At 46.0% G+C, this 23,493-nt stretch overlaps 1 protein-coding gene across 8 annotated transcripts in view; it reads left to right on the top strand.

Annotated features, from left to right (window-relative positions):
- The window catches only part of USO1 (USO1 vesicle transport factor), a 32,692-nt gene extending 13,667 nt beyond the window's left edge, over positions 1 to 19,025 (top strand). For 2 of the 8 annotated variants that reach the window (XM_063335609.1, XM_063335606.1), the window contains 20 exons: positions 658 to 760; positions 917 to 972; positions 1,609 to 1,729; positions 3,287 to 3,465; positions 4,249 to 4,389; positions 4,685 to 4,773; positions 5,526 to 5,680; positions 5,932 to 6,137; positions 6,973 to 6,993; positions 10,529 to 10,639; positions 11,307 to 11,425; positions 11,796 to 11,977; positions 12,519 to 12,640; positions 13,415 to 13,553; positions 14,089 to 14,252; positions 14,855 to 14,944; positions 15,715 to 15,801; positions 16,384 to 16,482; positions 16,959 to 17,174; positions 18,038 to 19,025. In XM_063335609.1, the coding sequence (XP_063191679.1) occupies positions 658 to 760; positions 917 to 972; positions 1,609 to 1,729; positions 3,287 to 3,465; positions 4,249 to 4,389; positions 4,685 to 4,773; positions 5,526 to 5,680; positions 5,932 to 6,137; positions 6,973 to 6,993; positions 10,529 to 10,639; positions 11,307 to 11,425; positions 11,796 to 11,977; positions 12,519 to 12,640; positions 13,415 to 13,553; positions 14,089 to 14,252; positions 14,855 to 14,944; positions 15,715 to 15,801; positions 16,384 to 16,482; positions 16,959 to 17,174; positions 18,038 to 18,115 (2,478 nt within the window). In that variant the 3' untranslated portion in view covers positions 18,116 to 19,025. Of the gene's footprint in view, positions 1 to 657; positions 761 to 916; positions 973 to 1,608; positions 1,730 to 3,286; positions 3,466 to 4,248; positions 4,390 to 4,684; positions 4,774 to 5,525; positions 5,681 to 5,925; positions 6,138 to 6,972; positions 6,994 to 10,528; positions 10,640 to 11,306; positions 11,426 to 11,795; positions 11,978 to 12,518; positions 12,641 to 13,414; positions 13,554 to 14,088; positions 14,253 to 14,854; positions 14,945 to 15,714; positions 15,802 to 16,383; positions 16,483 to 16,958; positions 17,175 to 18,037 lie in introns of all 8 variants that reach the window. The other 6 variants (XM_063335607.1, XM_063335605.1, XM_063335611.1 and 3 more) reach the window with 4 other exon arrangements.
- The last annotated feature ends 4,468 nt before the right edge of the window (positions 19,026 to 23,493 follow it).

The raw sequence follows: 23,493 nt of genomic DNA, 5'->3' as shown, positions 1-23,493 counted from the left end.
ACTTGGAAGTAGGAACAAAGTTAAAATAAGACTGCTTGTCCAAATTAGCAATCTACCGGTTTATTTGAAGGTGAGGCTTTAAAAGCAGCAGTATGAGCAGTACCGAAAGCTCTGCGAGGGAACTCGGCTGATGTGAGGGTCCGGCCCCCGGCTGTGGAAGGAGTTAGAGCTGACCTGGGGAGCCCAAAGGTTTCTTGTGGTTGGTCAAGTCTGTCTGTGGACTTAGTAGTTGTTGAGCTTTCTCTTGCTGACAAGACACGATTTTAAGAGGAGCTGCTGTTAGTCTTTGGGAATATGAAGAAGATACAAAAGGGCTTGCTTTTCTTGACTCTTGGATGTCTGGGTAACAATGGGCTGATCCCTGGAGGATCGGACTTGACTGGTTTTTAGAAAGAAGAAGTAGCTCGGAAAGCTACCCCAGAAGAGAGGGAGTAAAGGAAAACTGCTGGGAGTTCAGGTTGGTGCTAATAAAATAGAACCATGGAACAGGATAGTTTAGACTTGCTGGCTGTGTGCCGTAATAGGATGGATGGAAAAAGAAATTGACAGGACGTGAAACTCATTGTCTGTTTGCTGTCCGTTCATAACCGGTGTCTAGAACAGAAAGCTCAATCCCGAGGAATTTACTACTTCACGTGCTCCTCTTTGTCTTTGCAGGAATTTGATTTCCATGTTCGTTGGCCTGGAGTGAAACTACTTACATCTCTTCTAAAGCAGCAAGGACCTCAAGTGCAGCAGATAATTCTTGTCAGCCCTATGGGTAAGTGGTTGAGTTATCGCTGATCAACTTGAAGCTGGAAGCTCAGCAATTATCATGGCAGAGGGCTAGAGGAGTCTCGAGTCATGTGTTTTAAAGACTTCCGGCATGAAAAAGCTGCACCTTTTTAATGCTTTTTTAAAAATGTGTTTCTTGCAGGTGTTTCCAGGCTCATGGATTTACTAGCGGACTCTAGGGAGGTTATACGAAATGATGTAAGTACAGAACAGAGGCAGTTTATCCCCTTACTAAATAGTAACTGTCAGTTGAGTTGCTTAGTACTTGTGCAGAATTTGGATTAACGTAAAGAAATGCGCCTGAAGAAATCATTGTGGTAGCTAATAGGGAATGTTTCATTCCTCGGGTGAGTTGGGTGGCTTTTGGATGCCTTGCCAAAATTCACATCACAAAGTCAAGCTGTTACTATGTATTTAATGCAAACGTTGACCCTTGTGTAGGGTTTTCCTGGAAGCTTAGCTGATCTTTCTCTTGGCCTTCTGTCAGGTTCACTTGGGTTCTTCGTCTTCGCTCATCAGATGTGGAAGTGCTCTAATTGCCAACTACCAAAGGGCACTCTACAGGTTCCCTCTTTCTTCTCTATAGCCACCTAGTGTCCTTTTTAACAGTGCTGTGTCTCTATTTTGAAGTGCAGGGAGGCACCAGGGGAACACTGTGTGGTGTCTGTGGGGGTTTCCGTAGATGTGACGAGTTGCGGGGCACTCAGTTCTGTCCTGAGGTTCTGGCCAAGAGTTATGCTGCTGATTTGGTACCTTTAAGAGCTGTGACTTGTGAAAAGCAATGCAGTTCTAGTAAAACTAAGTTTACTTTTTTTTTCTTCCCCACCTGTCAAGGGAGTCTTGTTGTTACAGCAATTGACAAGAAGTAACGCAGCCATACAGAAGATCGTTGCCTTCGAAAATGCCTTTGAGAGACTTCTGGATATCATAACAGAAGAAGGAAACAGTGATGGAGGTACAGAAAAGTCTAAGGTTTAATCATAGTCTTGTGCTTCTGCAGAGACTATTAGGTGACCGTGCTTACAGGCTGTGGTTAGTCTGGAACCGGAGCTAGGTCAGGGGGTAGAAGGATCAAAACATATAGCCTGGTCGTAACAAAAAAACCAAAAAGAAATCGAGCAAGTAGGCAGGGTTTCAGCATCTTTTGAAAACTAGTCTTGAGGTACTTGGTTAAAACATGACTTAATTTCTCTTGAGCACGTCGGCATGAGTTTGTGTGTTCCTGCTTGGCTTAGGTCTGTGAATGTATGCACTTGGAATGGCAGTGCCAGATACACGTGCGCTGCGTTTGTCACTTACCGAGTTAAGCTTATCTGCATTCCTCCTGCAAGATCCTTGGATGCTTGGGGCGGCTGGAAGTTACAGCTTGCTGACTTTCTTCAGCCTCGCGAATAACTTCAGTTTTCTGGTCAGCTTGCCAATTCATTTATCTGTTGGGGGAATGGGAAAGGATAAAAAAAAATGAGCAAAAATGATGCGGCACTTTGGTACTTTTTCTTTTTAATCAGCAACACATTATGAGTTTACCACCAGTCGTAGTTTGCTACAGGATCTATTTCAGTAACAAGAGAGGTTGCTGTTCCGTGACCTTTTTGTGGGCTGCAGGAGCAGTAAATGCTTCTCTGCCAGCTGAACTATTCCACGTATGTTGGCATGGAAGGATTAAGCAAACCGTTGATTCCAAGGTGCTATTTTTAGGCAGCTAATAATTTTAGGAGACTTAGTATGTAAATTCCTAAGTGCTGAGAGTTCTCTGCTTCCCGCCTCCCACGTGTCCATTGCCCCTGTTGGCAGCAGGAGTGGGAAGGGGACTGTGCCAGCTGGGCGCTCCCTGTTCGCCCGCTCCCAAGTCGGGCACTGCCTGCGTGTTTGCAGAAGCGCACGGAGTATGTCTTATTCCTTCCTGTCGAGTCCAGTTTGAATTGGCTTATGGTAAGGACTATTTCTAAGAATTGCTTTTCCATCAAAATAACCCAGAAAGTGGCGTTGAGTTGAGTTGAAGACGTGGCCAGTGATTAAAGAGAATGAATGTATAATGCGGTATTAATTAATTGCTGCATTTGAATCACGATGCGGTTCAAGAGGAACTTCATCTTAGTGCTTACAGTACGAAGAGACAGTGGTGTGCTTGGACTCTGAAGCAGGTATACTTCCAGACCCAAAGTGGTTGTGAGGCTTTGTTTGAAGCTCTTCCCATTCCTACCCAATTAACTCATACAAACTCTATATTCTTTGGAAATAACATTTTTGCCTCAGACTTGTGGAAGAAACACAATTATAGTTTCCTCGGAAATACCTGGATCAACATTGATGTATTTTATTTAGAGTGACATTTGATTGTTTTTTCATGCATGAGCTTCACAGTTCTTGATCCAAATCTAATGTTTGTTAAGAATGAAGAGTTCGTAAGCGTGTGCTCTGTTCCATCTAGAACACACTTAGTGCATGGAGAAGCTACTTAGTTTTGCATGTGTTATCTTTTGATTAATCTTTCGGTTTTTTGTCTCACCAGGAATAGTAGTGGAAGATTGTCTCCTCCTATTGCAAAACTTGTTGAAGAATAATAATTCCAATCAGAATTTCTTCAAAGAAGGTTCATACATTCAGCGTATGAAGCCTTGGTTTGAAGTTGGAGACGACAACTGTGGGTGGTCTGCGCAGAAAGTAACTAATCTTCACCTAATGCTGCAGGTAAAACACTTCCTCTAACTCCGAAGTACTGATGCCGACGCTTTTTCAGCTCCCTCGCAATGAATAAGTGTAACAGTTAACTGCGAAATCCACGCGTTGTCTTCAGTTCAGAATTAGCTACCGACATGGATGGGATGTACTGCTTTCAGCACAAATACTGTTGCCAAATTGTGAATTTGTAATGGCTGGAATGTCGTGTAGCTTGATTTTACCTAACGTCAAACGTAACAGCGATTTGAGTTAAATACATAATTTGGGGTGTTCTGTATAGAGAATCCTCCTGTATGAACTGATGTATGGTTATGGGGCATTGACCGAGTTCCAGTAGCGGCCTCCACTCTGGGTTCATAATTACTGATTGTTGGGCGTCTTCCCTTCTGCTCACACCTCCAAAAAGTGACATGAGTTTTTCCTGTTCTGCGGCACTTTGTGTGGAAGCTGAATGTCAATGGTGAAGGTAGTTTGTCAGTTCCTGAAATGTAGTTGTGGCAAATGACGAGCCAAATAATAGAATAGTTGCAGCTTGATTTCTCATCACTTAGTTGGAACATCTGCAATGGAGTCAGGTATTTGAAGGTGTTAGAGGGTTTCACTGAACTCAAAATTAAATGGCCGTACGTAGTAATGAGATGAACCTGCTGTTTAATTGTAGTTTGCCATTATACCCATTTTTAGGAGCAGTTCTATTTCACGGCCAAACTTCAAATGGGTAAATTTGTTTGGTGCTTCGCTTCAGAAGGCTTTGGGCTCTCTTCACGTAGAAACTTGCTTTTTTTCCCCTAGCTTGTGCGGGTACTGGTGTCTCCCACAAACCCTCCTGGTGCTACCAGCAGCTGCCAGAAGGCGATGTTTCACTGCGGGTTGTTACAGCAGCTCTGCACAATCCTGATGGCAACTGGAGTTCCCGCTGATATCCTGACAGAAGTAAGAGGGAGCAAACAGATGGAGGGATGGGGGCAACCGAATGGGTGAAAGCAGGAGGCTACAGGGATGTAATCGGTTGCTGCAGAGACAAACTGGAATTGTAATATTTGCAAAGAAAGTAATTTCATATGCCAGAGATGTCAGCTTCCTGTGTGGGCAGTGTAAGCGTAAGATAGTCTTTTACATTATATTCTGCAACCAGAAAGTGTTCTTGAATAATTTTGAGTGATCTAGGTAGTAGATTACGGCTCGCATGTGACTATCCATTTAATGTTTTTCTCTGCCCTTTCTGTAGACCATCAACACTGTATCAGAGGTCATTCGAGGATGCCAGATGAATCAAGACTACTTTGCCTCTGTAAATGCACCTTCTAATCCACCAAGGTAGAGGAAGAAAAGTGTTTAACTGTGTTAGGTAATGATGTATTGGTATGGGCAGCGGCAATCTAATCCAGAGGTTCGTTTACATTCAGAGTTTGGAATTACGAAATTAGGATACAGAGCAACCGCTTCAGGTTCCCGTTGGGTGTATTAGAGCGTGAAAGTGTCAGTTGTGTTTCCATAGAGATGAGGCCTAGAACAGATTTTTTTTTTTTTTTTTTTGTTACATGGTGTCTGAAAAAGTGAATGAGCAGTAGTTGAAAAATACTTAGGTTGGGAAAAGCTGCTGCTGTCAGTCAGAGAATGGCCTCCGCGAGGACGGGGAGGCTAGGAAAATAGGCAGGTAATTGACATCTACTCAGACTGGGGACCCACAAGTGTTAGTTCAAGGAAACCTTACTCCCAGTGTTTGAATGTGAGGGGAGGAAAAAAAGCGTTCGGTGTTACGAGTTGTTAGTGGCCTTATGAGGCATCTTCCACAGCATCAGCGAAGCTCGCAGGGAGCAGCAGGGGACGCGGCGGGAGATGAGAACGTTGCAGAGGAACGCTAGCTCATTGCAGTCACGTGTAATGAATCTGCTGGCTTGTGTGTTAACTAACCGCTATTAAAATCAGAGGGTTTACTCGAATGTTTGAAATGGTAATAAATGAAGTAGGCAAAAGCCTCTTTCCTTACCTGGGGAAGACGCGAATTCTGTGTCTGCGGTTGTCTTCATTCGCAACTTTGTGCCAACGGTTTTTCTCTTTCCAAACAGGCCTGCGATTGTAGTACTTCTGATGTCCATGGTAAACGAAAGGCAGCCTTTTGTGCTGCGATGTGCTGTTCTCTATTGTTTCCAGTGCTTTTTATACAAAAACCAAAAAGGACAAGGAGAAATCGTTTCAACGCTTCTGCCATCTACCATTGACGGTACGCAAAGCTAACGTCTCTGCAGTGAGTTGTGAACTTGCACAAACGTTTACGGCATCCACTGATGTCTTTTGCAAAGTTATTTACTTGCAATTAAGTTTCTGATCCAGATGAGATGGTTTGGCCTATGATTTCTTTTAAAACTTCACTATAATTTTTCTGATTTTCGGATAGGTTGATGTCTTAATTTTGCTGGTGTTCTGGCTTGTTTTAATCTCCCTTGTACCTCTCGGCCGCTGTGGTAGCTACAGGTAACTCCGTCTCGGCTGGCCAGCTGCTCTGCGGGGGCCTCTTTTCCACGGACTCTCTCTCTAACTGGTGCGCGGCGGTGGCCCTGGCCCACGCGCTGCAGGAAAACGCCACTCTCAAAGAACAGCTCCTGCGAGTCCAGCTGGCGACGAGCATTGGCAACCCGCCGGTGTCGCTGCTGCAGCAGTGCACCAACATCCTCTCGCAGGTACGCCCCGACTTCGGGTGAACCCCCGGGTAGCCAGGGAGAGCGCTGCTCCCGCGCAGCCGCCCGGCAGGAGGGCAGGAGGGCTGGCTTAAGGAGGAGGAGGATTCTCGCTCTTTTGCAGGCTGTTTTTAAGCTTTGCTTAAAGCGCTGTCTGCCTCGGGGGGAAAAGAAAAGCAGCGAATGTTGCCTTTTCATCAGCAATTGCTGCTTGATGTTGCCTACGCGGAGTAGGCAGAAGGTCCTAAAGCATCCAGAGCTTAAACTTGCAAAAGACAAGGCAAACTGGCAGGATCCCCAGTCACCTTTTGGTGTTGAAGTGGTGCCTGGTTAGTATTTAACCTGTAACTGCTAACCTGGAGCATCTCAAAATGACCAGGCTCTCATGCGCCGATTGCTGTTTGGTTTGCGATTCAAAGCTAAAAGCTGTTTTGAACTTGTTCAACTTCTTATACACCTGGCTTTGCAATTGCCAAGCGAGTGAACTTCCCCTCCCAGCCCACGCTCCCTGGTGCCGTTCCCTTCCGTTACACAAAGCCTTTCCCCAAATGGTTGTAATAATAAGGCGCAATAACTCTGGCAGCAGTTAGACTTTCCTGCACTTGAGAATAATGGCAGAATGCTGGAATTTTGAACTTTTTAAGATCTGCTTTACCTGAAAGTAGCCGATATTCCTTATTATCCTTTTCCCAGCACTTTTGCCTAGGGTAGATTTGAGTCGGTAAAACTGCCTGTGGCTCTTTAGCCTTAAATGATACAAGGGACTCAGACTTTGGGGGGATGTGTCTGAAATGTGTTCCACTTCAAGGTTCTCAAGTAATATGTGTGTAACTTGCAGGGTGATAAGATCGACAGACGGGTATGTATTTTTTGGCACAGCTTCGGCATTTCCTTGCCAAAAGCAGGCCTTTTCCTCTTGTCTTGGGTTTTGCTGGGGAGGTTTTCTTTAACTGCTTTTTGACGTGTTTCCACTTACAGCTTTGTGTTGCCGTTGGGTTTGGGATTTTCCCTAGCATAACGAGCTCTTTCTGTGTCTCCAGGGGGTTCTCTGGGGGCGCTCCACAAAACTATGGGATAAAGATCTTGGGGAGCGCGGGTGCTTTCTTTCCGGTGGGGCGGACTCGCTCACCATCTGTTCACCCAACAGATGCGCTTTCTTGTAAGAAAAATGAAAACCCTTGGAAATGCTGTTTACTCAGACTGGCCTGTAGCAAACAGCTGGTATGATCTGAAGTGGGAACATGCTGCTGATTTCCTGACTGCTAAAAGAAAAACTGTGTTTAACCTGCCTTCCGGCCACTTGATATGTTCTACTTACCAGCAGGGTTTTAACCTTGGAGCTACTGGTTGTGAGGAGCAGGGATCTCATTACTAGCAAATGACCCCTGAAGGGAGTTGTTTGACTTGCCGGCTGTGTAACTTAAAGCACTGTTAAGCTGGTTATCAGTGGCAGAAAAAACAATTCTGGCTGCTGTGGAACTGTCTGCTTTATTTACCACGTGGACCACAGCTGTCCCGAGGGCTGGGGCTGCATTGTTGCCAGCCCTGAACCGTAGAGCAGCAGCCACCGAGAGCTGCCATCTATCACCGCAGGCGTTAGCACGGTATGCCTCGGAGGTTGCTGTGCGCTGTTTCTTTTTTAGAGAGGGCGTTTCGGACTGTGCGGAAGTCCCTAGGCAGAACATATTAACTTGACCTCAAAATAGCATGTAGCGCTTGAGAAAAATTTGGTTTGCGTCTGCTTCCAGCAGATAACGCGTGCTGTAAATGTCGGGTCGCATGAGCAAAAGTAACGTAACGTTTCTGGCAGAACAGTGACGCTTCTCCGAGTGTTCTAGTAGCAACGTGCTGTAGGGCAAGTCTGCCGGTTAGAGGGGTTATTCTTACCCCTGTGTGTATGAACTTGGGACGCAAAGAGCCAGTATTTGTAAATGTAAGAGAAGGGGAAGGGGTTTCTAGTGTTGCTTGTTTGTTTTGTTTGAAGCATTTCTTTTAGTTCAGTTAGGGGAGAAGGGACTCAATCTTTTGCCAAATAGTAAGTTGGCGTGACCGATGTCTTTGTGCCAAGGGGTTTCTGGGGCAGGTTAAGTTACACAGTTGGCAGTGTCGTGAGGCTGTCGATGCATCTAATATGGAAGTGATTTGGGCAGAATTGGTGCTTCTACAGCGCTCTTGTGCTAAAGCAGTGTACAGCCTACGTGATGTCCAGGATCCCTTTCAACCTAAGTGACCCTGTAGTTGCGGGAGATGGCGGTGAGGAAGCACATCCCCTGTCTAGAGGCTTCAGCATAGCAAGAGGGGCCTGTGTGGGCAGCAGGTTCTTCAGCCAAACTGCTTGACGAGACAGTTCCCTTGTAGTTCATTACACCAATGTGGTGCGGCAGAGGATTGTCTGTATGAGCTTGTAAGACCTGTGATTTGTCACCTTGTGTCTCAACTCATGCTTCAGCCGAAACATGCAGTGTGAATGGAGTTCTTGGCTTACCTAGTTGGTAATAAAAAGTAAAACTGCTACGTGGTGGTGAATATCTCTTAAACATGTCTTGGCATTAGCCTGTCTTGGAATTAAATGTCACCTTGTGAGCAGAGATCGAAAATGTGTTGCATACAAATCAGTAACTAATTACCAAGTATAAGGTGGGCAGGGGAGATGCACAGTGGTGACGGGGAAAGCTAAATGAGCTGGTCCAGAGGAAAGGGGAGGGCAAGAGGAGACTAGGGTTTGGTGGGGACGAAGCAACTCGCGGTGAGGTCTAGGTGAGTGGAAACCAGTTGTGGCGTTCAGCTAGAAGCGTAGCAGCATGGAAGATAACCTGCGTGTTAATACAAGAGCACGACAGGGTCACGACAAAGCTGCACAAAACCCACAGCAAAGACTGAGCAGAGACTGGTAGCAGGACATGTAGTACTCACCGTGACACACAACGGGTAGCTGCTGTGCAGCTGGTGGTGACAGCTGTGTTCTCTGCTGTTCCAACACTTCACTTGGGTCTTTGGAAGAAATGACGATGATAACGATGAAGAAGGACCAGATGCTCCCTTTTCTACCTGTGTAGCATTAGGGATGGCTGCCACAGTCTCGATATCGGTAATCTGTGTTTTCCTCCTTTAAGGAGTTGGTTTCATCTCGGCGTTGGTGATAGACTGCAGCAAATCACAGCACCTCAGCAGGCAGTCCTTGAAGGCCTTCTCTTCAGAGCTTGGTATTTTCTTCCCGCGTTGCTAGATGCAGTTCCTGAGTGTCTTGTGGTCCGCAGTGGCGCTCGGGGAGCCGAGAGCCTGCTACAGAAGAGCTCCTTGACAGACTGCTCCTCGCTGGCTGTTTCGATGGGCAAACTGGAACTGGCTCATTCAAAGACCTTGCGGGGCTTTTTTAATGCTTAGCTACAGTTAATAATAACACCGCCTTCAGCTCGACAGCACAGGGGTTATCGGAGGCAAGGATGGAAGTGCAGTGTCACAAGTGCAGATAACTCTCAAGCACAGACTCTTCCTTTGTTGATGAATACTGCTCTCTCTTGCCACTGTCTCAATTCTTGGAATGGTTTGTTCCAGTGTATTTTTTTTGACCCCTTGTGAAGATATCCCAGTAGTCTATATGCCTCATCTTGCCTTAGAGACTTGCCTATAGCTTCCAGTTTCTTTGCCTAATTTATTAGGTGCTTGTGCGAAGTTTCATTTTCCATGCGGGGAGCGTTTTGCCTTCTGATTGTTGGTGGTTCGAAGAGATGTCTGTCTGTCTGCCTGTCGCAACGCTGCTGTGCCCACAGTATCTGCAGCAAAGACAAGGGGGACAGAATGGAGAAGGCAGTCGATTTGCAGATGAAAACTGATTTTCCCTAGTTAACGGAAACAAATAGTTAGCATTGCTTATTCTGGCTTAATGTGCCTATTGTCTGAACCAAAAGCCACTCCGATATTATCTTTCTTGACTTAGAAAGTAATATTAGCAACGCATGGCAATTTTTAGTCAGCAGGGGAAGTCTTGTTGATGCATCTCTTCTGACAGGGAATCCTTACCTGAATTTACGCCTTGTTCCTTCTTTACAGGGGTTGTATGTGTGTTCCTTCCTGTTACCCTGGTATTAATTATAAATGCAGAACTAATTTGTTATGAATTTATATCGGTGCTAATTTGCATTAAGCCATATTTCACATCTGCGTTGCTTGTTGGTTTTGCTCTGAAAACGGTTAAATAGGAATGGTTTAATACTTGATTCATTAAAGCACTAAAGCTCTGTTCAGTATAACTAACAAATGGGTATTTTGAAGGACGTGACTTGTTTTGAAAATGACGAGGTGCCAGCGGGCGAGTTGCGAGTCGGCACAGCTTTTGTCGGTGTGCTTGTCCTCCAGCCTGGACAGGTAACGATGCGGGGTTTCCTTCTTTTCAGGGCAGCAAAGTACAGACGCGGGTTGGGCTCCTGATGTTGCTTTGCACTTGGCTGAGCAACTGCTCCATTGCTGTCACCCACTTCCTTCACAACCCAGCCAATATACCTTTTGTATCCTTGGCCTGCTGGCGGAGTGGAACGGTTTGCCTGGAAATTACTTGGATTATTCGTGTTCAAGTTAGATGTTTAATCCAGACCAGTTTGCAGGATACCCCATGACATGAAAGGGGATGCCTTGGGGCGAGAGACAGAACCAGCTGACAGTGCTCTGTGTGTGCTGACCTGTCTGTAAGACGCGGGTGTAAATTCCAGCGCAGCGGAAAGCCGCATCGCTCTGCCAGCAAAGCGTGTTCCTATTGCCACAAGCCCGTGGATATGTTTTAGTGTGACTTATGCTTATACCCAAGAGGTACGAAGAATGCTTCCTACTCATGTTGAAGCTTATTTCTATGCTTGCTTTTCAGGAAAAAAATCTGACTAAAGTACATAAGGCTGAACTGTCACCTTACCTAAACTGAAAGTCTGTGTTGGAACAACTCAGTCTCTTTGGTTGAGCGGACAGTTACTGAGAAAGAAATGTCAGTGAAACCACTAATTAGCCAAATCCTTCAAAGTAAAAGCTAGCTTTGTGAGGGTTTCATTAGCTATTTTGCCTACTTCCTAATCAAGCTTGGCTTTACGTGTGAAAATAATTTTAACTGGGAATTTATACAGGGAAAAGTATGTTACATGTATTGTGCTTATGAAATATCTCAAACATCCTTAACAAGAGACGTAGCTCACAGGGCAGATAGCTGAAAACCTTGGAGAAGAGGAGCAGCTCGTCCAAGGCCTGTGTGCGCTTTTGCTTGGCATTTCCATCTACTACAATGACAATTCCCTTGAAAATTACAGGAAGTAAGTATGATGGAGAAATGAGAGGGCTGGAGGGAAAGGCTCCTGGTGGTATAAGAGGCACTTTCAACTGAGGCGCTGCAGTCGAGAATACTCGGTTGAATGTTTTCTGTGCGTGTTCCTTATGGGATGCAAAAACAACGGACCCACCTCTAGCTAGGCGAAGCAGCGGGCTGTTTTGCCTAGGTTCTCCCACGCTGTGTGTGCCTGGGCTGGGGACAGATGGCAGTGGCAACTGAGAAATTGCATCTTCAGTGCAAAGCTTCTAGTGGGGTTAAGACTTGAGGTGGATAACCAGAGCTGTAACTGCAAAAACCACCTGGAGGGAAGGATGGGTTCATTGCTCTGGGATTGATTTTCCTCTTCCTTTCAGAGAGAAGCTGAAGCAGCTGATTGAGAAGAGGATTGGCAGGGAGAACTTCATTGAGAAGCTGGGCTTCATTAGCAAACACGAACTTTATTCCAGAGCTGCTCAGAAACCACAGCCTAGTTTCTCTAGCCCAGACCACATGATGTTTGATCATGAATTTACCAAGCTTGTGAAGGAATTGGAAGGTGAGATGCTATGCTCATTTCTTTAGTTTTTGTGATGAACTGATGACGGAAGTACCAAATGTGCTGAACGTAACCCTCTTCAAAGTGGTGTGATGATACCAAAACAGAGTATTCTGAAAACCATGTTACGGTAATAGCCGTGTTTGTATGCCCAAGCTTGCGGTTGAAGTATTTAGTAAAGGTACTCCCAGTACAAGTCCGCAACAGGGGCTTGTACTAACTGGATAACTTCATATTTTTAGGTGAAAAGATTCTTAATGCACGCTGCGAGTTACCACACTGGCCAAGAGGTGTATTGACCTCTGCTCACCTAGGGACTAAAGTATTGAGCACATATGATGGTCATAGAAGCTTGATTCGTGGAAGTACATGATCTAGGTATATAAAAAGATGGCTGTTGGCTCTTGTTGTGACAATTGCTTTTTTTAAAGTGTGGGTTGAGTTTCTAATGCCATGATGTGAGTTAAACGCAGTGAGACGGTTTTGAGGACGAAACAGATGTGTGAACTGGGCTTTAGTTGACAGAAGATGTTTTTGACAGGTGTCATAAGTAAAGCTATTTACAAGTCCAGTGAGGAAGATAAAAAAGAGGAGGAGGTCAAGAAGACACTGGAACAGCATGACAACATTGTGACTCACTACAAGAAAGTCATCAGAGAGCAGGTAAGAGGGAGTTGCTCTGCCTGTGTCTCCAGAAGCTGTTTGCTCTGGCTTTCAGAGGCACTGCGGTGCAGTTTGATACCCGATGTTCCAAAACAAGTAACAAGAAATATAACAATATAAGAATGCTTCTAAAAACATTTAACGCCACATTCTTGTTCAACTGAAACGTCAGTGTTTAGCATACTGGTGAAGTTTAATTCTTTTCCCGGGGTACAGCTGCGCTTTCCTGTCCTGTGTCTAAGTGTTCTTTTTCAAGTGAGTAACTGGAGAACTTGCAGCCCTTGGCTAACAGATGTAATGGTTGGTTCTGTGCTCTCACCTCTGAAAAGCTGGCAGATGAATGTGGCTGAATGAAGAAATGCAGTTGCTCAGTGAATTTTGGGCGTACCTGCTGCGGTTGGACTCTCCGTTTTATTTTTCCAATGGTAGCTCACTCGTTTTGTTGCCACGGCTGAGACCGAAAAGTAGAGGAGCAAAGCTAATTAACTTAAATAGCTGATGGGGAACTGAAGCAGGTGTTTTTAGTTCAGGCATCTGGAATGGACACAGAATATAGGGGTACATGTGAAATTTAGGGACACTTTTCCTAGGAATAGCTATCTAAGTTTGTGTGAGGCTTTTCCGCTCATCTGCCACAGGCAGCGCTGACACTGTCACTAACCAGAAGCGTGTCATGGTGGAGTTCAGGTTTGTCCGTCTTTATTTGCCTTCCTGACACTATTGTATTTGAAAGTGTTATTACTTCAAGTGCCGTTTTTTTCCCCCCTCTCACAGGACCAGGAGCTTGAAGAATTAAAACAACGAGTTAACACTTTAACATCTCAAAATGAGCAGCTCCAAGCAACGGTTACGCAGCAAGTGTCGCAGATCCAACAGCATAAGGACCAATATAATCTCCTTAAAGTACAGCTAGGTAAGTTTCAGAAAGAAGAATAAATAATAATCTTGCTAGAGCAAAGATCTTACGTGATTTGTGGTAAGGCACAGAACAGCTCCAGCAGACAGCCTTCTGTCCCTTCAGGCAGGCTGTTGTATGTCCTGCAGCATATCAAAACTTCCCGTAGATATAAAATACTCTTTTTTTTCAAGTTGATGTTGAGCATCGCAAGCAGTATCGTTTAAGTGTCAGATTTTGCTTTGTTATCTAAAAATACTGGGTTTTGCTTTAAGTGCCTTTAAACTTATGGGATAAAGCGCAGTGAGAACTGAGAGGACAGACTGAAAATGAGAGTAAGGTGTAAATTGTTCTTGCTTTGTGCTTGGGCTCTTTATTCAGCTTTCGATAGAGAATTCTTAAATACTCTGCTTTGGTTCTTCAGTTAGAATGGCTTGTATTGCCCTCTGGGGCCAGAGGAGGACGGGCAATAAATACTGTAATTGGTGTGCTTGAAGCTTAATTCAAAAGGGTGTTGGTGTTTGTGACCTTTGCTATAAACTCTGTCTTTTAGGAAAGGACGCTCAGCACCATAATTCCCACAGTGATACGTTTCAGATGAATGGCATTCAGGTGGAAGAAGTGAGCAAACTGAAAGAGGAGTTGGAAGAATGGAAAAACAAGCACGAATTGCTGCAAGGGCAGTTAAGGGAAAAGGATTCTGCAATTGAAAAATTGGTAAGCACTAACTGTCCCACCAGAACTTCATGCGGCTTCCAGTCCCTGTTATCAGCTGTAATTTGCCTTAAGCTGTGTAAGTCCTCAGCGTGATGGCAGTCAGGCAATCGTAACCGATTGCTTGCTGAGGATAGGAAACACGGGGGGACATGGCTTGAGCAGAGTCTTTTCTGCTTCACAGTGTTCCCCAGAGTAACTTGTTGCAGCTGACCTGCTGGACTGCAGCGTCAGTGGGTTTTAGTATGTTTTGGGTGGGAAAAAATGGTAAGCGTTTCCTCAGAGCTCAGTTGGGGTAACGCCTAAGACGTATCTATGGTGGCCTGTGTGGTGAAAGGCAGGATGAGGTGTGCTGCTTTGATTCTGTGCATGTCTTCTGCAGTGGAATTGGTGAATTCTGAATTGGCATTTGCATCCACCTTAAAGGAGATCATCCAGCTGCTCTCTCTTATCGGAGAGCTTTATGATGTGCATTTCTTAGCCTGTTTGCACCTTCTCTGCTGGGAACTTTGATAGCGCAAGCACACGGTTTACTCTGTGTTCTGACAACACGACTCTGTTTAGTCTGTCTGCTTCTATGGCTGATTTGCCTCTTGCCATTACAGAAGTCATCACAGTTGGAACTGGGAACAACAGAGCAATCCTCACAGACCAGCAAATCTGGTGGCTTGGAGCACAATAATGAACTACAGAAGGTGAACCTGGGGTGTTTCAGCGGAGCTGTGGTGAACAGTGGTAGCTCGGGATGGGATGAGAGCTTTGTCAAACTTCAGGAGGGGCGTTGATTACTGAGCACGTTGGTGTTTCCAATGGTGTACTGTTATGGGATGATGGTAGTCGTTCTTGGAGCATCAAGATTATCCATCCAAAAATGAACCGGTTGTTTCTGCTAAGCAGGCTCAAGTCAGCAGAATACACTTCAGCTGATTCTTCAAACTTGCAAAATCTGTTTATCCGTTGCAAAACATACCTTTAAATGTTGATATGAAAGCTTACAGATATTGGATGTATGGCATAGAGTAAGTGGTTTAATATCTGCAGATTCAGTAATCCAAGGTAGCTGTTGCTCAAAAAAATACCGAGCAGACTTTCTCTGATTAGAGAACTACTAATGCCTGGATGGATAAGTCCTACTGGGTTTCTGCACTAAGAATGGTCACGTGTAGAGAATGCTGGTGGTGTGAAACGCCTTTATGGAACAGGACTGGGGCTGGGACAGGCACCTTGGCTGGGCCATTCCACAGAAAAGAGTTCCTGAGAGCGGGGCGGAAAATGGTACGTGTTTGTGACTGGTTTGGTCTTGTATAGAAATGGTTGCTGTGCTCTCGTTGAGACACACGCAGCCTTCCGCTCACGTATGCTAGTATGAAGCAGTTAGTCTGGTAGCATTCGACTTAAGAAGAATTTCATGTGAACCTTGCTTTGGCAAATTAACTCAGGTATGTTTTTGTCGTTGTTTCCAAAGGAATTAGAGATGCTCAGGACTCAGGTACAACTACAGTCTGCAGAAATCTCTAAGCTTCAGCTGGAGAATCAAAAGCTACAAGTAACGGTATCAGTGAAAAAGTTCCTTATTCTCTCTTGGGGGATTACATCTTGAAGACTTTACTTTCCTGCTTACGCTGTCTGTAGCTGTTGTCCTAAACCAAGCTTGTTTTAGGAATACGCATCCCCAAGTGATTTCGGCAGCGTTTTATCCCTAGACAAATCCTTCGTGAGGAAGGAGGGGACTTCCAGTCAAGTTAGTGCTCTGTGAGGCCACAGGCCCTTGGTATTTTTAAACAAACGAATGGTATTTAAACAATGGTATTTAACAAACACCTTTAACAAGCTTTTAAACTTTAACAAAATACCTTGGTATTTAAACAAATGAATACCAACTAATCAGTGTTTTAAGCTTGCACCCTAATCAAAGGAAATAATCTCACGTGCGTAGGTGTTTACTGAGACCCCAGGAAGCACAGGTCTGTTTGCTGATGCCTTGCAGCGCAGCGTGTATCTACCTACCACCCCTTGGCTATGCTGCGAGAAGAAAATACCCTTTTAAATGCTGCCAGTGACTGTGTAAGGTCTTAGCTTGCTGTCTTCGTATGCCAGGCGTTCAGTGCTCCGACACTGAATTTCTTGTCCACAGAATACGAGTGCAGATCCTGCGTTAGGAGACAGCGGTTCAACAGCCCCGAACAGCTCTGAATTGGAGGGACGGCTTCAGCAAGAAATAAGAGAGCTGAAGGTTGGTAGCGGATGAACACCACACCAAGTCACTGAATGCTCAGCCGTCAGTTAGGAGGACTTCGACCATAGGAAAGGCTTTGGGTGGAGGTGGTTTGTTTCCTCAGCATCTTCAGTGTTTCAGGCTGCCTGAGGGAGGCTGGATGTATCTCCCTCCTTTGTTTTTCCCTTGGGAAATGCAGGCCTTGTCTGCCTTCAAAGAGCCGATAAGGACAGCCTAGGAAATAGTTTTACTCTGGCACGGACAATCCAGTTGGGCTGGGAGGAAGGTAACCACGGGTAAGACTTCTAGCTGCCTTGCTCCTGGTTGGCAATAAGGGGAGTTTGGGTAAGGAAGTGTGTGGGAGCAAGGCCGCAGGGTGCTCCGTGGCATTGGAGATGTTACCGGTAGTGCGTGGAATGTGTTTGTAGGAAACAAGGCTTCTACTGCTCCTGTGCTTACGGTGTAACCTGCTGTGGGGTTTTTCTTGTTGCCAGAGTGAAGTCAAAGCCCTTTCTGAGGAAAAAGAATCCCTAAAACAGCACCTGGATTCATCCAGTAGTACGGTTGCTATCTTGCAAGATGAGAAGAGTAAACTCCAGCAAGAAGTTGCAGAATCAAAGAAAGAACAGGATGATCTTCTGGTGCTTCTGGCTGACCAGGATCAGAAACTATCAGCACTGAAGATCAAATTGAAGGATCTCGGTGTACCGGTAAGCAAAACAATGGCTCCAGTGAGTTCTCGGGTGTGAGGCAGGCCTGAGCGGTCTGGGTACGGCAGTACTTGATCCCGTAAGTCTGGTGAGGCGTCTCGCTGTAAACAGAGGGATGCTGGATCTGCCAGAGCTGCTTTCTGCACTCATATTGGCAGCCAACAGTAGAAGATGACAACTGCCTCTTGAAAGAAGTGTTCAGCGTAGGGATGTTGAGAGGTACCCGCCAGACTCCTGTGAGGAGAACTGCTTGTCATACGTACGTCTGGAATGATACCCGACAGTGTGCCTGGCCTTGCTGCAGCTTATCCTGGCTGCCAGCTGGAAAGCAGACGATGGCTGTGTTGTAATCCTACGGGGTGGTTCCAAAAAGTCTGCAGTGGGTGGAGGCATCATTTGTACTGAAAATCCTCTAAGTGTAGCCAAGGAATCTTTCAGTCTGACTTGTAAATGACTTAAATAGGGAGAAAGTACCCTAGAAGACACTAGCAGCTTCACTTGTGGCATTGCAAGGCTCTGGACAGTTGGGTTTTCCTCCTCAGCCTGTCTGGTGAAGAAAGCGGGTTTTATTTCACCAGCTGTATGGCAAAGCACGTGTGGAGTCCCTTACTGGGAAGTACGGGGCAGAACGGATGGTGCTGGACGGAGGCTGCTGTTCCCAGGGTCAGCCATCCTTAGCAGCCAAGTTAAATAACGTGACATGACAAGATGATGGTTGCCTTTATGAAAAGCTAAGTGTACAGCTTGATAATTTTAGGTTAGCTTTAAGCTTAGTGTCGCTCCCACAGCATTTGTCTTGCCTGGAAAAGGTTGGATCAGAGTAAGGGATGCTACTGCTCACGACAGATGTTTCTTCATTTCAGGTTGAAGATGAAGACGATATTGAATCTGGAGATCAAGGGGATGAAGATGAGGATGGGGATGAAGAGGAGCAAGACTAGAATGCTTTTGTGTGTTACCATGAAAACTAGATTGCATTGTTATTGGGGGAAAAAATCTATTATTGGTATACAAAGCAAAACATCTGCTTATGAGAAGCAGATGGGAAAACAGCAACCGTGGGACTAGTTATAAGTTACTGAAGTGTTTGAAAACCCTTCGTACTAGGTAAAGCAAACAAAATCACTGTTTAAGTTCTACATGAGTATCCCAAATTGTACGTGTTTAGAAGTTGCTTTAGACACTGTTTAAAGCATGGAGATGACAATGTTGCTGCCTCAGTTCATTGTCATTGACAGAAGTTCTGTGCATTTGCTTATGGTTTTAACCTTCTCGATCTTTTAACGTAATTAAATACAGAAGTATTTGGTTTAGCACCTGTCAAATGGAATCATTGCCCCTGCCTTCAGCACCGAGCTTCAATGTAATTCGTGGCTTCCTTAAAGAGCAGCGGCGAGGTGGAAGGGTTGGGGTGGCTGCGGTGCATGGTGGCCACTTGGCCGGCCTCCTGGGCTGGGTGTCGGGGTGCGGATGGACCTGCACAGCCTTGAGTGCCTTCACACCTGAAACGGCTGCATTCGGAACCTGCCCAGGAACCCCAATGCTACGCGAATAACGTGGAAGAGGTTTCATGGAAACCTGAGCAAGAAAGGGAGCGTTTTTACGAAGAATCTTTGTGGAAAGATGAAGACCAATACACTCTTCCTAAAGATTTAATGTGCTGCTGAGTCACCGTAAACATAAGTAAAAATCTTCTTGACTACTTCAGTAACGAAATGAGAACTACTATGATTTATATAACTTATTAGCTCTTGATGAGTGAATAAAAGATAAAATTTGACAAGAAAAAAATGAATACAGTTAAATGCATCAATTTCATTGTTTGGTAATAAAAATAGGTATTTCCTCTTAGTCCTCATTCATTTATTTCTCTTGTCCTGCTTTAATAAAATATATTTTAGTACACGTGTAAAATTGTCTAGAACCAGTCTAAGGTGGCAGAGGAAAGTATCAATAAACCCTCTACCGGGGCTGTCACCGCATGTGTACCAAGAGATGCTGGTTCAGCTTTTGCATTTTTCAACAAACTCAGTCATTGAGCTTAACTTCCTTAGAGCTTTTCTAAAAAATAAAATCATTCCTTAATCATATGACAACTTTAGGAAGACTAGCAACCAAAGACTTTTTCAAAGTCACCTCATGCATTCAGTCTGTGTTCAATGTGAAACTGTTAGACGGAGTAGTTTAAATACGCTCCGCTCTTGCACTCCATCCTTGACTTCAGGCAATGCGTTTTATATACTACTTTCAATGTCTCTTACAGAAATGGTGTCGGTAAGAAGTGCAGTGAGGCGTTCGCTCTGAGCTAGAGCCTACCTTGCTGGCTCCTGGAGGTCACCGAGCGGTGCTTTGAAGCAAGCAGGGGTCCAATTGGGGTGGCCGGGCGTATAACTCTGCCCGTGTGCTGCTATGAATGGCACTTGAATACAAGAGTGCCAAGGGAAGGCACGTGTGCTTTTTACGGAGTTGACACTTACACTGCGTGATGCATTACCAGTGCTACCGCCTGAAGCCACGGAGCTCCTTTCTGCATGTCTCGGGAAGTCAGTTTGAAAAATGCCTTTTTTCACAAACCCTGACAGAGGTGACTGCTTCAGTACCTGGGTGTCCTGTTAGCCCTGGCACCGCGTTTGCTGCTGTCAGCAGTACCACCGCAGGCAGTTGTGGCAGTTTGTTCTACCCTGCTTAGACAAGACAGACCTACTTATTTGTATCTGCTTGAACCTCTTCCCCTGTCGCTGTCAGCTGTCCCAAGAAGCAGTGCTTTTCTTGGGAAGTGTTGGATCCTTCAGCAGAGATCGAAGGTTGCAATGGAGAGGGAGTGGTGTTAGGAAGCCTTGTGGCTTTGTTGTATATGGAGAGCATGGAAAGCTGAGGTGGCCTGTAGAGCTGGACCAGCAGGGCCATCTGCTCCCTGTCCCGCTAGGTCACCTGTGACCTTGCAGGCTCTTGGTCTGTTCTACGCAGCTTTCGCATTGCCCCAGATGGTTTTGCTTTATTGTCTTCTGGGTGCCTTTCTGCGAGGTCTCCAAAAATGCTGTGGGCAGAAATAAACAGATATTTCTGTAAGTTGTCCTTCAGTATGCAATCACGCCCCAGGAGGCAAACGCACCGCTCTAGAGCGGAGGGAAGGGGAATAGAGAAAAGAAGACACGGAAAATGAACGAACCTTTTACTTATGCTGATGAGATGGAATCGCCTGAAAAATACGCACAAACACAGACTGAGATTGGGAAAGCACAAGGCATGTGATTGATGGTTTGGCCTGATCTTGATCAGGAGCTCTTCATCTGGCAACCCTACCTGGACACCAGTGCCACTCCTGAAAGATGGTATGCTGCAACATTTTTCTGTTGCCATTCTCTGCAGTGTTACGCTTGAGAAGTTCTTCCTTTTGGATGCAACTTCAAAATGTTTGAAATTGCAAAAAAATGAAGGAAGAGATAACTAGGTGGGGTAGGAAGTTCAGGAGACAGACAAACTGGTTACAAACAGGTTTTAAAGAAGCCTGTTCAAAGCGCTTTTCTCAATTAGAAAACCTGTTTTGTTGATTATTTTATTGCACCATCCTAGTGGTATATCTTCCTGCTGGTAGTAGACGTGTCTGGATTATAACTGTACCGTCAAATGGGTGGCCTTTGCCCAGAAGGTATTCACTTGACTGTGCGTTCTTGCCTGTGTCAGGAAAATTAGATTTATTCTTAATTCTTTGGAATCTTTTCGTGTCCCATCATGACTGGGACATCACGAATGCAGGGTGTTTTTCCTCACTCTGCACAGTGTTTGGATCCTTTCCACGTAGCGTCTTTGTCAAAGCAAGCAAGAGACGATAGTGAGAAGGTAAATCCATCGCAGATTGCTAGCGTGCTTGTTGCGCATACTGCCACTGGTACAGATAAACAGGCCAAGAAGTGCTGAGCTGCAGAGAATACCAGGAGTGAAGAGGAGAAGCAAGTAATTCTGACTAATGTATGCTAACAGTAGAAGACTGTAACCCACCTGGAGCCCAGAGCTGGTGCGTGTGTGCCGTGTCCAGGCCAGGCCGCATGGGTCCCTTTGTATACACCCTTTCAGTGCAAGGGTTTTCAGGAACGGTCCAGTGCTGCCTGGTCTGAACATGGGAAGTCTTTGAAATTTCTTAGAGACGGCTGCTGCACCACTTTCTGGATCAGTTGTTTGCAAAGTACGGTATTCAGGGAAGCAAAAGCAGCCTTACCCGTGTTACGCAGCCTCTGCCTGCTGCTGGTCTTCTGCAAGCTCAAAAATGTCTGAACCTCTCCATTTGTGTGAAGCTCTTCCTAGAAAATAAAATCAAAACAGAGCGTTCAGCAGTGCACGCAGGCTTATGAGATCTTTTTTTTTTCTGGTAAATACTTTATTAGGAAAAATGTCTCCTTTTCTTTAAACTATAGGAATAAGGGTAAGTTTGAATCGGGAGAGACTGCAGACTGATTAAAGGGGGAAACTGGTTGCCAAGCAGCCAAATCCCCTGCCCGTGCAGGGTAAGGCCGGGGGTGGGTGTCCATCAGACACGGCTGCTCACTAACGCCCTTGGGCCAGCTGTCAGCGCCGTCACCGTGAGTGGGATTAATGCTGGCAAACCTGACACCTCTCTCGGGAGGGGTCGGGTGCCCCGTACCACCTGCAGTGTCGTTCTCCCTCCCACCAAGAGGACTTCTAACCATTCTGCACTCCCCCGGCCACCTTGCTCGCTGAACCGATCCATGCCACGAGCAAGGTTTGCCGTTGTCCCACAGGGTGGTTCCTCCCTCAGCCCCCAAGAGACTGTGGAGGAGAACCGGGACCTTTTCTCTCGTTCCTGAGTGCCCAAGTGTTCGCCAAACAGCTTCTGCACTTCAAATACAGAGCTGAGTGGGGTACCCCAGCCTCGTGCATTCACGAGCAAAAGGACAGCGGTTGCTAAAGGACAATTGCCACCAAACAAGGGTGAAGTCCCTGCGGCTGGCTGAGTTCTGTGCTGTTCTGTAGCACAACTCCGTTGTGAAAAGTGAAACACAGTTTATTTGCTCACTGTGCCTCTCAATTGCTGTTTAAGGTGGGACTCTGTCATACTACAGGCCCTCTGAGGAGGCAAGTGGGGAGTCTATGTCACTAGACAGGTAATTGCAGCACTTACAAACTGCTCTCTGCTCATTTTATAGCCCTGTTGTGAAGGCTGTAGTAGGCTTTTCCCCTACATATCCGACTCCTTCGCTCCACGAAGCAGGAGCAGAACGTGACATTTAGTTGAAATGACATTTCAGAAACAGAAATGGGTCTGGACAAGCCTGTGATCACTTCCTACCACTTACAGAAGAAACCAATAACTTCATGCCACTGTTCTTGATCGAGGACAGCCTACTGGGAGCAAACTGTGACGCAACGGACTCGGATCCTGAGGCTAATGTGAGGGTCAGGCCAAGGCTGAAGGTACCGTTGGTGCTTAATGTCGCGCCTGGAAGCTGAGAATTTCACTGCTGGGCAAAGAGGGGACAGTCAGTGGTCGTTAAGGGTTGCTCACGGGCAGCACGTGTTTCACTGGAAGCAGTATAATAAATCACAGGGCAGACGGCCTGCTCGATTGGAGGGAGATACTGGTGCCAGTCAAGAAGAGCCGGTGCGTTCGCAGAGGAGAAGGTCCTTGAGAAATTCTGTGCTCTGGGGTTAGTTTTACAGAGGAGCCTCAGATCGACCCCGTGGGAGCAAGCCACAGATGAGCTAAGCACCAAGAAAAATGAATTAGCCCTGATGGGGGTTAGACCTGCGGCGCAGGACAGCCGAGACTCCCCCCAGCCATGTCAGCAGACGCAGCCCTTGCAGCCAGATCAGTATCTCCTTAGGACCCCGGGTGCCGAGGCTACGTGACAGATTGGGAGAGAGCTCCAGCTTACAGGGCTGACACCGAGCACGCCGGTCGCAAAAATCAGGCCCACGCTACAGCAATGAACCATTTCTGACTCTCCTGCTGCTGCGTCTCCATTTAAGCAAGGGAAGAACAGCCTGACTTTTATGCAAATCCCTGGAAGTGTCACCAAGAAAATCAACAGGGAGATGTGCCGGCCCTCACCTAAGACAGTCGGCACGGGAGGACTATGCCCCACGTGCAGAGAGCGAGAAGGCGCTCACCCAAGTTTCACCAGCAATGGGGGTTCCCGCCTGCTCCTGCCCCTGCGGACAGATGTGTTGCCTGTATCTGAACATATTTCCAGGCACGTTACCTGAAAGACCTCTCTTACTCATTCTGTATCGGACTTACCCCAAGTTTTAGCCTGTCCTGTCTACTCATATCTCGTCTTTCAGAATAAAGGGCAGAGTGGAA

Source organism: Chroicocephalus ridibundus, chromosome 5 (assembly GCF_963924245.1).
Source record: "Chroicocephalus ridibundus chromosome 5, bChrRid1.1, whole genome shotgun sequence".
NCBI lineage: Eukaryota > Metazoa > Chordata > Aves > Charadriiformes > Laridae > Chroicocephalus > Chroicocephalus ridibundus.
Note: the sequence above shows the minus strand (reverse complement) of the source record. Positions and strands in the feature narration are given on the sequence as shown.